Source organism: Hetaerina americana, unplaced genomic scaffold, assembly GCF_022747635.1.
Source record: "Hetaerina americana unplaced genomic scaffold, ioHetAmer1.1.p SCAF_11, whole genome shotgun sequence".
Taxonomy (NCBI): Eukaryota; Metazoa; Arthropoda; class Insecta; order Odonata; family Calopterygidae; genus Hetaerina; species Hetaerina americana.
The window spans coordinates 14,818,718-14,830,567 of NW_027286181.1; the positions used below are offsets into that span (position 1 = coordinate 14,818,718).

Below are 11,850 nucleotides of genomic sequence, written 5' to 3' on the forward strand. Positions count from 1 at the left end.
GTAAAAACCAAGTTTTTGCCTCATGGGGTCCGAAATTAGAAGCTTAAAAGGAAAATTTATTTGTTTAAAGAAGGTGACTACAATGGCCTAAAGTGCATGTTACAGATTTAATTTGCTAGTTTCAAGAAAGATAGTAATCACCAAAATGCTGAGGATACTTAGAATCACTTCCTTGAGATCACAAACTGAGCAGTCAACAAGTTCATTCCCAGCACATTTATAAAAGATAGCATGGAAGCTAGATGGTACAACACGGATGTTAGGAAGGCATTGCAACGTCAAAGGCTATGTCATGCCAAGATGGAAAATATTAGGGATGATATCTCCAGTGACAAAAAGAATGAGATCACTTATGATTTTTAGATATCTAGGGTGAATGCCAGTAATGAATATCGGAAAGCGTTAGGGGAATTCAAAAGGAAAAAGTTAGTGTAAAATTTCAGAGAGAATCCCAAAACATTTTGGTCATACATCAGAGAAGCTCAGGGAAATAAGTCGACTGTTAGTTCACTCAAAAATGATGAAGATGAAAGATGAATAACTGATCGTAGCACTTTTCCACTTGATAATCATAATAATTATCAAGTGGAAAAGTGCTACGATCAGTTATTCATTATGTTTGACTTCCACCACATCACGCCTGAAGCTACTCAATTTAAGATGAAAGATTAACTAGCAGTTTGGAAAAGGGCTAACTTATTAAATTCCTTCTTCCAAAGCTTTTTCACTAATATCTCACAGAATACCACTGATAGCTTACCAAATCTACTTGGTCAACTGATACCCACAATTGAAACTCACATAATGGAATAGAATATTTGCTGAAAAATAATAAAATGAAAAAGCCTAATAAATCCTCCAGGACCGATGAAATACCCGATTGTATACTTAAGGATCTAGCTTTGGAAATTGCACCTTATCTATAAATAATATTTAAGAAGTCATTGGCAGATCACAAGGTCCCCAGGTATTAGAAAATGGCTAATGTAACACCAATATTTAAAAACGGAGACAAAGATGAACCCAGTAATTACAGACCCATTTCCCTCACATCCATTTCGTGCTAGGTTATGGAACATATAGTCTCCAGTTCGATCATGAGACACATTGATAATTAGGAGATATTAATGAAAAATTGGCATGGTTTCCGAAAAGGTAGATCCTGCGAGACACAACTTGTGCTTTATGTCCATGATATTCTTACTTAGGGAGAGAGCAATGTTCAAGTGGATGTGATTTTTTCAGATTTTAAGAGAGACTTCGACAAAGTACATCATAGTAAAATACTCGCAAAGGATATGGAATAGATAAAAATATCCCGAGTTTGATTAAACACTTTTTGAATGGTTGGGTTAAAAGAGTAATGATAGATGAAGTTCGCTCAAATGCCGTAGAAGTTACTTCAGGTGTTCCCCAGGGAAGTGTCATCGGACCTCTTTTATTCCTACTTCACATTAATGACATTGGCTCTACAGTCACTAGTAGGATATTTTTATTTGCGGACAATGCAGTGGTTTACCGTGGTATCCCTGGTCTTGAGGACGCAGCAGCTTTATGAGATGACCTTAATGTTATACAACACTGGTGCAACCTGCCACACACACACTGGCGGTGGTTTGCAGGGTATTTTTATAAAAAAATTCAAAAAAATCAAAAATATGTTCCTGTTACTGTTTATGCTTTTGTTTCTTATGTGTTTTATCTTAATGGTATTGTTTAGCTTCTTGACGATATCCATTGTATCTCAAATGATTAACAACCAATAAATTATTAAATCCACTAGACACTCAACAATTACATAACCTCAATTTTACAATTTGCAATGTGGCAAATATTATCTAAAAGAAACCCCAGCAATGTAAAAACTTCCAATAGTCAGCATATAAATTATGACATACATAGAAATTATTAAGAAAACACCCACTCATTAAAAACATCATTAATAAGGGCAAGTTGAACTTATTTTTTTATTTAATGTAGTAATGAATACGCATTTTTAAAATGAGAAATGTTGATGCTAACATATAACATTATATTCTTTTCACAGAAACAAAAGTGATGAGTGACAACAGTTTTTTACAATTTACCTAAGGAATGAAATTGTTTGTTTATGCCTTTAGTTGACAATTAGTACATAAAAATTTATTCAATGTAAAATTTCATCCTTCACTCTGTTGCATTTATTCACTAAATGTATCCTCCTGTTGAGCAAAACATGGGCATCATAACCCAAATATTGTAGCAGATAGAAATTCACTCTTAAAAGAAATTACACTCCGGGTATTACAGATCATGTTGTTGGAATAATTGAAAAAATCCACTTGGCACCCTAATCCCGACTTAATTATTCACTGAACTTGAAGGAACACATATATTATATCTATAAGAATTTTCAGTAAGTTGATGGTCTGGCATTACATGCATGCATATGGAACAGCTACTTTTTAACTAATAATAATGTAAATATTTCACAAAGAGAAAGGGGATCTTTTTTCCCTAATTTTCTTTTACAAGTTCTTCTCCTCTGTCCAAATCTATCTTCTTACTACTCACATGGTTGTTAGAACATAGGTATGGTTGGAAAGGACTAGATATGAGAAGTAGCAATTATAAATAAAGGATTGATGTGTACTAATGATTTACATGTTGAATGTATTTCAAGACAATAAAAGAAGTAATTTCAGATGATCTGGAGATACATCCTGTTCATGAATTCATAAATATACATTAGGCCTCTTCCTTTACAAAGGTCAGAAAGTTCAGTTAGGTTATCGAAATAATTACAACATGGACTAACTCTGGGAAGGAACTCAATACTATGAAGGCTTCCTGGACAGTTTTGTCCATCAGTGATAGTTGGGTAGCCAAAATGCTGACAAGTTAGATATATACACAGAGAATAATACATTATTTCTTATTTCCTTGATTGGGTTAAAACTGTAATTATTACTATTATAATTGGTATTATACCATTTAAGGTAGATTTTTTATGAGATCAGACTGATACATTACATTTCTTTGCCTCTCCTAACAAGACACAACCTGACATCTGACAGTAAACCCTTCTTCCATCCTGCAAACATTCTGCATCCCTCATTCCGTCCAACATGTTACCCCTTTATCTCCCTCTACCATGTTTGATGTCCTCAATTCTATCGGTCTTCAATATCCGACTGCCAGTCAAAATGCTCTGCATGTACCTACCTATTCCGCCTCCAATGGATTCCTCGCCAAAATCCCCTCTTTTACCCTATACTGCCTAGCCCATGATCATTTGTTTTCCTTCCCGTCCATTTCACCTTTTTAATCCTTTTCCATATCCACATTTCAAAAGCCTCCAATTCAAACCTTGCCTCCAATCCAAATCTTGCTTCTACATTAATTTTTCTTGCAATTCAAAACCTTAACCCGGTTGTTTAGGTATTTTCCGTTTTCATAGTATATATTATTAATGATATGATTACTTATTAGCCATAAATGGTTCCAAATACACAGTTCTATGGTTAAGATGGAAGAAGGGACTATCTTGTCTCAATCTCACCCCAATGAAGATGTTTTATTATTACTACCCTAAACCTGTACAGTTGGTCATACATGCATTCTTATGGTCAAAGTTTTTAAGTCTTCTCTAAGTATCCTTACTTAATACCCCTGTCATCAATTCCCCACTTCTTCCTGTGCAAGCTTCTTTGCTTGATGCAATGCTCCTTCTTATGTCCATACAAGGTACTTTGGCTATTGTAGTCCAAAACAATTTCAAGAGAGGTAAACCATTCCACCTGCTCTAGTTTATGAGCTCCTATTTTAATATTTAACTTAGCTTTACTCTTTCACAAAAATCGCGTAACCTTTATTTTGTGTGTGTACATTGATTCCCATCCCATACCTATGGACTTTCTAGTGGGCTCAGCAGTCATTGTAACCTCTTGGCTGACCCCAATGGAAATTCTAATCAGAGTTCACTGCTGATAGTTCCCTACTGTCCACCCAATATATAATTAAGCTTTGGGACCATTTTAACATTATCATTTTGCTTGAAATTCCATTGCAAAAATTCTTTTCATTCATGCATTCTAGAAAAAGGATGAATGCTAGAATTGGATCAAAATGTACCTTACAGCTAACCACCTTCATGGTGAACACAAACTCTTTGACTTATTTCATGACAATGTTAATTAAGGTTGTTTAAGTATCTTCCGTTTTCACAGATAGTATATATTATTAATGATGTGATTATTTACTAGCCATAAATGGTTCCAAATACACAGTACTAAGTATGGTTAAGGTGGAAGAAGGGACTATCTTGTCTCAATCTCACCCCAATGAAGATGTTTTATTATTACTACTCTAAAACTGTATAGTTGGTCATATATGCATTCTTATGGTTTCATCATTACCAGCTATTAACTGTTTTATGCACTTCATTTGGTCAGCTTGATACAGTGTGCCGTGTGATCCTGGACCGCCAGTGGACTATTGGTGAACTGACGAGTGCAGTGCTGAGATTTGCTCAGTCGCGTCTCGAGGCTCCTTCATGTGGTGATCGAGGTCATGGTTACGGCCAGGACTCTGGAACAGAAGCTCAACCTGAAGCAAACCTCTTTGAAGACCTCATAGGGACAGACAAACCTGTGGTTCTAATCGAAACGGAATTGTGATCCATGTGGCAATGGTTCATACTTGCACTTTGGTGCAGTTTATTTATTGGCCCACATTGGGATCTTTGGCTGACACTTGCTCCAAGTAACGCTCTTCCACTCTTAACGAGTTTGTTGCCAAAGTTTTATTACCTTGCGTACTTTTCCAGTTTCAATAATCAGGGGAGGGGTCATGGGGAAGAATCTGTTTTTAGCATTATGTACCATAGTCTTCTGTGGTATTGACTACTGAATAATAAATGCAATTTTTGAGATCAGCAGGACAAAGAATGACTCAAAGCTTTAATATTCATGTTAACAAAAAATTTTATGGAATAACTTTTGTTGTCAACTTTCCTGGGTAGAATAATGACATTTTTTATGAAAAATATTTGTCTTCCCTGATGTATCATTTAATCAGTAAGTCTAATAGGAAACAAGGATTTTTTTACTTGAACACAGTTAGTGAAGTCTCATGGACTACTCAACCATCAAGGCCAAAATGAAATTTTCTTGCAATCAAGAGATGGAGTGACCATATTATGGAATGTGATGCCTGCTTGGAATGAAGGTGCACATTTATATCTCATTGATACATATGTCAAATAAAGACAGTCAAAAATAATATGATGGATGACTGGAACTAATTTTCAGGTTTAAAAAATCACTAAAAGAGTTTCACAAAGGATAAGGATGGTCTTCTGAGAACAGAATTTCCTTCCCAACTACAAATGATGGACAGTGAAAAAAAAATAGTCTACCTTCAACCAATTCCTTCCAGGAGCAAGCTCAGATTAAGGATGAATGGAGGCTGTAGCATAATAGCTAAACTACATGGTCTCCACCCTAGGTATAAAGTATGTCATGTTATTTTTTTAAACAAAGTATTTTGTGCCCACATCTATGCTGGGAAAAAATTATAAATGAAAACACTTCTACATTTAAATTGCAAATTTAGGTTTGCAGTCTTATTGGTCATCACCAAATTAGTTTGAAAATTGGATAAATTACTAGATGTAAGGGGAAATGGTGATCTGGTGGGTAGAGTGCTGGGCTACTGACCATGGGGGCCTGGGGTTCTATTTCAGGCAACACACCTCCAGACATCCTCCGATGCACCCAAGCTCTATGATTTTTTCAGTACAAAATCTTCAGTGAAACAACAGGCGGAACAGTGAAAGGAAATGGCCCCTCCTTATTACCATAATAATGTGTGAAATTCACAAGCCGGGCTTAGAACTAGATAACCCTCAACTATCAAATCAACCTGGGCACTGTAGTATTTTTCACTAGAAAAAAAGATGAGAGAAATAAATGCAGATATTTCAGGGCATGAAAATTATTTGCCAAGACAGGAACCAAAATCTCTTGATTTCAGATTAAGTGCTTTAACCAATTAAGTTACCAAAGCACCCTCTTACATTGTGAATCTTAAAGGGATTTGAGGACTCAAGATGTAATGGCAAAGTACCAATCATGCAATATCATACGTAACTGTAGTCGTTTGCATTGAATCACAGTAGTATTAGTAGATTTTGGGGAGGCGACCAACAGCCGAGGTCACCATTTGGGATGAATTATGAATTAAGGATCGATGGATTTGGAAGGAGGAAGGGTGGAAAGAAACCCAGTGTCAGCATTAGTCTACTCTTAATGAAAGGCGACAAAGGGTCCACAACTTATAATATAACATTTCGTTTGCTCACATAAAGGGCTCTCCACAAAGCACCTCGAGTAGGGATCAGAAAACCACTGAAAAAGATCTGCAGTCTCCAGGATTCAAACCTGGGCCCTGTGGATGGGAAGCAAGTGCATTAGCCATTGCACCATCCCAATCCCCATGTTCAGCTGATGTTGAGCAAAGTCGAGAGCACCAGTTCATTGACACACTCTTCTTAAGTCATTAATGCTCCATTAATATGTTCTTCAATTTAGCACATAACTCAATTATAATAATCAGAAAATAGCTCAGTTAATCAAAGCTCTTAAGCCCTTCAACAATGATCATTAGTATTGACAATCTCTTAAAAAAAATATTTATTGAAGCCTTTTTAATTTGCTAGGAATAGGAAATAGTTTGATGCATGATGTTGTTCTGATGAAAAAAGTAATTATTACATGATGTAAAGTGAGGATAAATTTTTAATGGGTACATCAAAACAAAAAGGGCAATGTTTGAGGTAAGACTATACCATTTTATGTCCAATGTTTAATATCTTGGCAGACTCCCAGGGAAATAAATAGCCATCGTCAAAAGAAGTATTTATTAATAAACTCTCATTTATAGAAATGGTACAACCCACGCAATTATATAAAAATCAGTTCATGGTAACAAAGGTACCAATTCTCCCATAAGCATAGGGTTCATCACAAACATACATACATGTATGTTTCACAAAAAAATCACCTGCAGAACAGTTTATACAATACCAATTATTTGTTGACATTAATAAGTAGCCATATGATTCCCCTCAATGACCTTTTTAAGAGCTAATGTATGACATTTGCAATTATATGTAACTTTATTATGAATATTTCGCTTATATATCAAACGAAAATCATTCATAAGTATTCTGATTTGATTTCCTACGAGCTGAGATATTTGGCATGATGAGCCAAATGCTGACCAATGAAGGAGGCTATAAAATAGTAAGAGTGATCATATCCTTCACACATATGCAACACAACAGGAACTTTACCATGGGAGCATGCAGACACGAATTTGTCCGGTAGAAGTTGAGAATCCTTCAGAAATTGGTCTTCTTTACCCTAAAGAAAAAAATATAAGCAAAATTTCACACCAGGAAAATTCTAAACATGAAAGATTAAGTCATTTTTCAGATGATTAATGAAAAATAGAAATCTTTGAGGAAAACCTATTACAAAAAGAATTGCACAATGGGATTTCAAAAGTAGTTGTGAGAGGATGAAAGAAGGCATTAAGCTCAATGCACTGGAGATTAATAATACTGAAATATGCATATATCAGCTTTACAATTCATAATGATATGTGAGTGATCTTTTGAACACTTGCCTTCAGACAACAAAATGAATGGGCCAACTTATCCTAGCTTTCCTACCTTTATGCCAATAAATATAAGTTAGAAATAGATATTTTTAGTATTTTCTAGTAATTCTATATAAATTCTAAGAAGATTGCACCAGTAAAATTCTAATGTAGGAGCATTTCTACCAGAGCACTGAGTACCCGGAGCAAGCTTCTAAATCTACAATACATAAAGTATGTAAATACTTAGGTCAGTAATCACAATGCAAAAAAATAGAAATTGTATATGCAATGTCCATTTTTGAAGCACTATAAGGAAAGAATATTTAATTGAGAGTAAGCTGATACCTATTTTTAAGGGGTTCTTATGGAATTTACATTTTCATCTGATATTTTTAATAAATTAAATTTCTGATCACCTTTCAGGCAGTTATGTTATAATTAGAGAAATGGCCATGAATGCCACAATGTGATATGGCCACATAAAATGGGTAAATCCAGAATAAAACATCTTACTCCAAAACTGCTTCAAATGGCCCGATAATAAAAAATTGCTACATCCACAACATGTACATAAAGATGATTTTTCATATGTTATATTTTCAGAATAAAAATATCTCACCTGATGAATAAGAATATCCAGGGGAGGGCCAGAGTAATTTGCTACTAGGCAAGTCGCATCCCATTCCTCCCAGGCCTTGTCTAAGTCTCCTTCATTTGCAGGGCCAAAATATCCAGCAAATGCTTTCTTACCCCAGGGGCATTGTGTGGGGTGACAGATTGGAGCGAAAGCAGAAACCGAACAGTATTTTCCAGGATTCTTGAGGGCACAGATCAGAGCACCATGGCCTCCCATACTAATTGGTAGGAAGAGCAAAAAATTAAGTATGTAGAAGTAGATTTTACATTCACTCACTGGAGGCAAATGTTAAGGCATTGCAAATTGGTTTCTCTGGCAACTAGCAGAGAACTCTCACTTAATTCTATGATAAAGTTGAGAGGAGATAAATGTACACAGCACAGCAACATAGCCTTTATATGTATACTTTGATAAAAACATGAGTAGTATGTACATAAATAGCAGAGGAACCTCACCTCCATATATATTTGTCCCTAAAATATTTCATGCAATTAAAAAAACACTAACCATTTGATAGGGGAATAAGGTCATATTCAAAGCATACTCATTACAAATAGAAAATCCATTGGGATTCAATTATGCAAGAGGGTCTATCCACAAACAAGGTCGCTTTTGATATGAATAAACCACAGCAATCAACCCAAAGGCTGGTTTGATGAGTGGTGGTAAAGCTCACCACATACTAAGCCCTGAATGGCATGTGAAATTCACATATTGACATAGGGGAGAGGGGTCTGTTCCTTCCCTTTGCCACTTTTGGTTTTCAGGTAGCCAAAGAATCACAAAGCTAGGGTGAAGATGAAGTTTCCAATACTACAATTTCAAAGTCTAAAAAATCATTCATCCTCATTGGGATATGAACCCAGATCCCTCGATTTCCAGCCGAGTGATTTAACCAGGTACGCTACCGAGGCATCCTAATACACTCTGACAATTATACATTGTAATACGCATTGGTGGATGACCCCAATAAAGTAACTGACGTGGGATGCCACAAAATGACAAGAGGCAACACCTGGAATCAAGCTGCAGCTCTTGGATCAGCAGTTTAGTGATATATCCACTGGAAGACTACACCTCTACAATATGCATAGGAACACATAATTTCTCAATTAAAATATCCATTGAATTATGTGCAGAAGGAAAACAGAAAATGCAAAAAAAATTGCCTGAAATAATCATCAAACTACTTGTCTAATGGAAGAAAATATATTCTAAACACTGAAAGTTTGAGGTCATGCTTTGCGAGGGCCTGAATACTCAATGAAGTCAGGAACAAAGATATTAGGGGAAATGAGGTGTGAGTGGAGATTATTAGAAGGCAAGAGCACATAATCTGGGTTTAGCACATCAAGCATGATGCTAACATTTTTTTATATTTAGAATTGAAAAATAGTTGGAAGATTGGGCTATTGGAAGAAGAGGAAATGTACATTATCCTAGTTAATTAGGGTGTAATAGTAGGGTACATTCAGCATACAGATATTAGTTACCGCAATCTGACAGAAACCACATAGGAGTAACCTGTAGAACATAATTCATTTGAATGAAAATGACATTAATTTTTCTCGAATAGTAAAATATCATTAGGGGGGAATTCTCCTAGCCAACAAGAAGGCTACCTGTGTCCCATGATGCTTTTACGACTTGGATCAGCAGGAAAAGACTCCTCAATTATTCCAGGTAACTCTTCGGTAACATAAGAATACATGCGGTAATTTGATTTCCATGGATCCACTGAGGCATCAACATAAAATCCCGCACCAGAACCAAAATCCCAGCTGTCATCTTCACCTGGTATGTTGCAACCACCTTTAAAGTACATAAAAAAATATTCAAGTTAATCAATTATTATAATATTTATGACTCTTTCAAACAAATGGCAAATCAAACCATGAGTATCCTATTTCTCCTAGTCATGCAGTCCATTTAGCAAGAAAGTAGCCATGCATTATTCTTATCATATGATATTTACTTTTTTTAAATCTGGTAATTTCAAGGCACAACTCACAAACATGTTCACAGCACTGCATGAATTATGAATGAATTCAATGGCATAATCCGTCCAAAATTACCAAAAAACACCACCACTATTGAGCCAACTGAAATTTTAGTGCATATACAGTTCTGTGAACTTCCAAAAGTTAATGAACTTGAATACTCACGAGGACTAGTGTCAGGACCAACAATTATAATGCCAAGCTCTGACGCATATCGCTGGGCTCCAGCTTTCTGGATGAAATTCTGCTCAGTGCAAGTTAATCCCGAGAGCCAATAAACTACAGGCAATTTTTCATCTTCATTTTCTGCTTGTGGTGGTAGATACACAGCAAAGTTCATCTTGCATTTTAATTCTTTGCTAGGGATACCAGATATAAAATGATTTGTAGCAGGAACACCATGACAAGTATGTAGATGTTAAAAAATTACAAACTAATCACTTAATTAAATATGTGTGGACAAGGTATGATGATAAATGTAGTTTTGTACAAGTAACCTGGCTAAAATCTACTCCAAGAAAAGGTAAAATGGGTTCAAACAAAATTCTCAGATACATCCAACAATAAAAAAAAACAAGGTGAAACTATCTGGATTTTGAGTACACAAACATTCAGAGAATTCTTGGCAACTTCAACTTTACTGACTGACTGACAATTACATACAAAAGCACGTACCTTTCGTGCGAGAAAACCTTTTGATATCCCCCAAAACATCTGTTTGACGACACCTCTGATAGGGACATCTTTATGAGTTGGCTAAACGGCAGAAGGCGCTTAATAACTGAAAATAAAGATGAAATATTTGTCATGCGCATTCCTGTAATGACTTTTTTAAGAATTGGTGCCTCTTCTTCAATGAGTTATCTTCTTGTTTTGATAGGCCCAAGAAAAATAACCACCTATGGCACACAATCAATAAAACCTTTAAAATTCGAAGTCAGTCACACGTCTAGTCAGCGTTTTGTATGATCAAAATCACAGGTGCTCACAGAAGTTGTCAGCCATAATGTACCAGACTTTCTTAATTTCTTTGACTGAGAACGGTGCATTCGTAATAAATTAAGAGCCACTCCATAAGAACACAGTGGGAGTATACTCTCAACGGATGACAATTTACCCGAAAATAGTTGTTACTCTCGTTTGTTGGGATCGCAGACCGTCAACAAATGCCGGCAATCAGAAGCAACACTTGTCTACAAAGACTGCATAAATGTGAATGTTCGCTTGATGCCGTTGAAATTCTACGCATAAGGTTAATAATATGAACCCCCAAGCCGATACGAAAACAACGAAGCGATAAAATGACTTGAACGGCTATTTCCTGCGAAGACTTTCCGACTCGGACTGGCAGTTATTTCTTTGAGCTATTGAGTGAAGTTGAAAGAAGTTTACCAATGCTACCAAATTTATAAAGATGATCTTGGTTAAAACCTCGCAAATTACCAATTTAAGAATTTTCTAATATTCAGAGCTCATTATATACTTGAAATATTGAACAAAAAATGCTTACCAGTATCAAAACTTGAAATAAAATCAGTGGATTCATGCAAATGTGTTCTCTTCGCA

The 11,850-nt window shown here is 35.7% G+C and overlaps 2 protein-coding genes across 3 annotated transcripts in view; one reads left to right on the plus strand and one right to left on the minus strand.

The window, feature by feature from the left end:
• The window catches only part of LOC139700938 (uncharacterized), a 179,062-nt gene extending 173,817 nt beyond the window's left edge, over positions 1-5,245 (plus strand). The window contains exon 15 of the mRNA XM_071599433.1: positions 4,434-5,245. Within this exon, the coding sequence (XP_071455534.1) occupies positions 4,434-4,658 (225 nt within the window). The 3' untranslated portion in view covers positions 4,659-5,245. The remainder of the gene's footprint in view (positions 1-4,433) is intronic.
• A 1,642-nt stretch (positions 5,246-6,887) lies between these two features.
• Positions 6,888-11,843, minus strand: LOC139700805 (S-formylglutathione hydrolase). Of its 2 annotated transcripts, none has more exons than XM_071599229.1 (6): positions 11,795-11,843; positions 10,960-11,065; positions 10,450-10,643; positions 9,907-10,096; positions 8,267-8,501; positions 6,888-7,406 (listed from the first exon to the last, which is right to left on the minus strand). In XM_071599229.1, the coding sequence occupies exons 2-6, from the start codon at positions 11,025-11,027 to the stop codon at positions 7,224-7,226; spliced, it is 870 nt and encodes a 289-aa protein (XP_071455330.1). In that variant the 5' UTR covers positions 11,028-11,065; positions 11,795-11,843; the 3' UTR covers positions 6,888-7,223. The 2 variants fall into 2 exon arrangements, with proteins under 2 accessions (XP_071455330.1, XP_071455329.1); XM_071599228.1 differs by lacking the exon at positions 11,795-11,843 and adding an exon at positions 11,402-11,662.
• Positions 11,844-11,850: the final 7 nt, after the last annotated feature.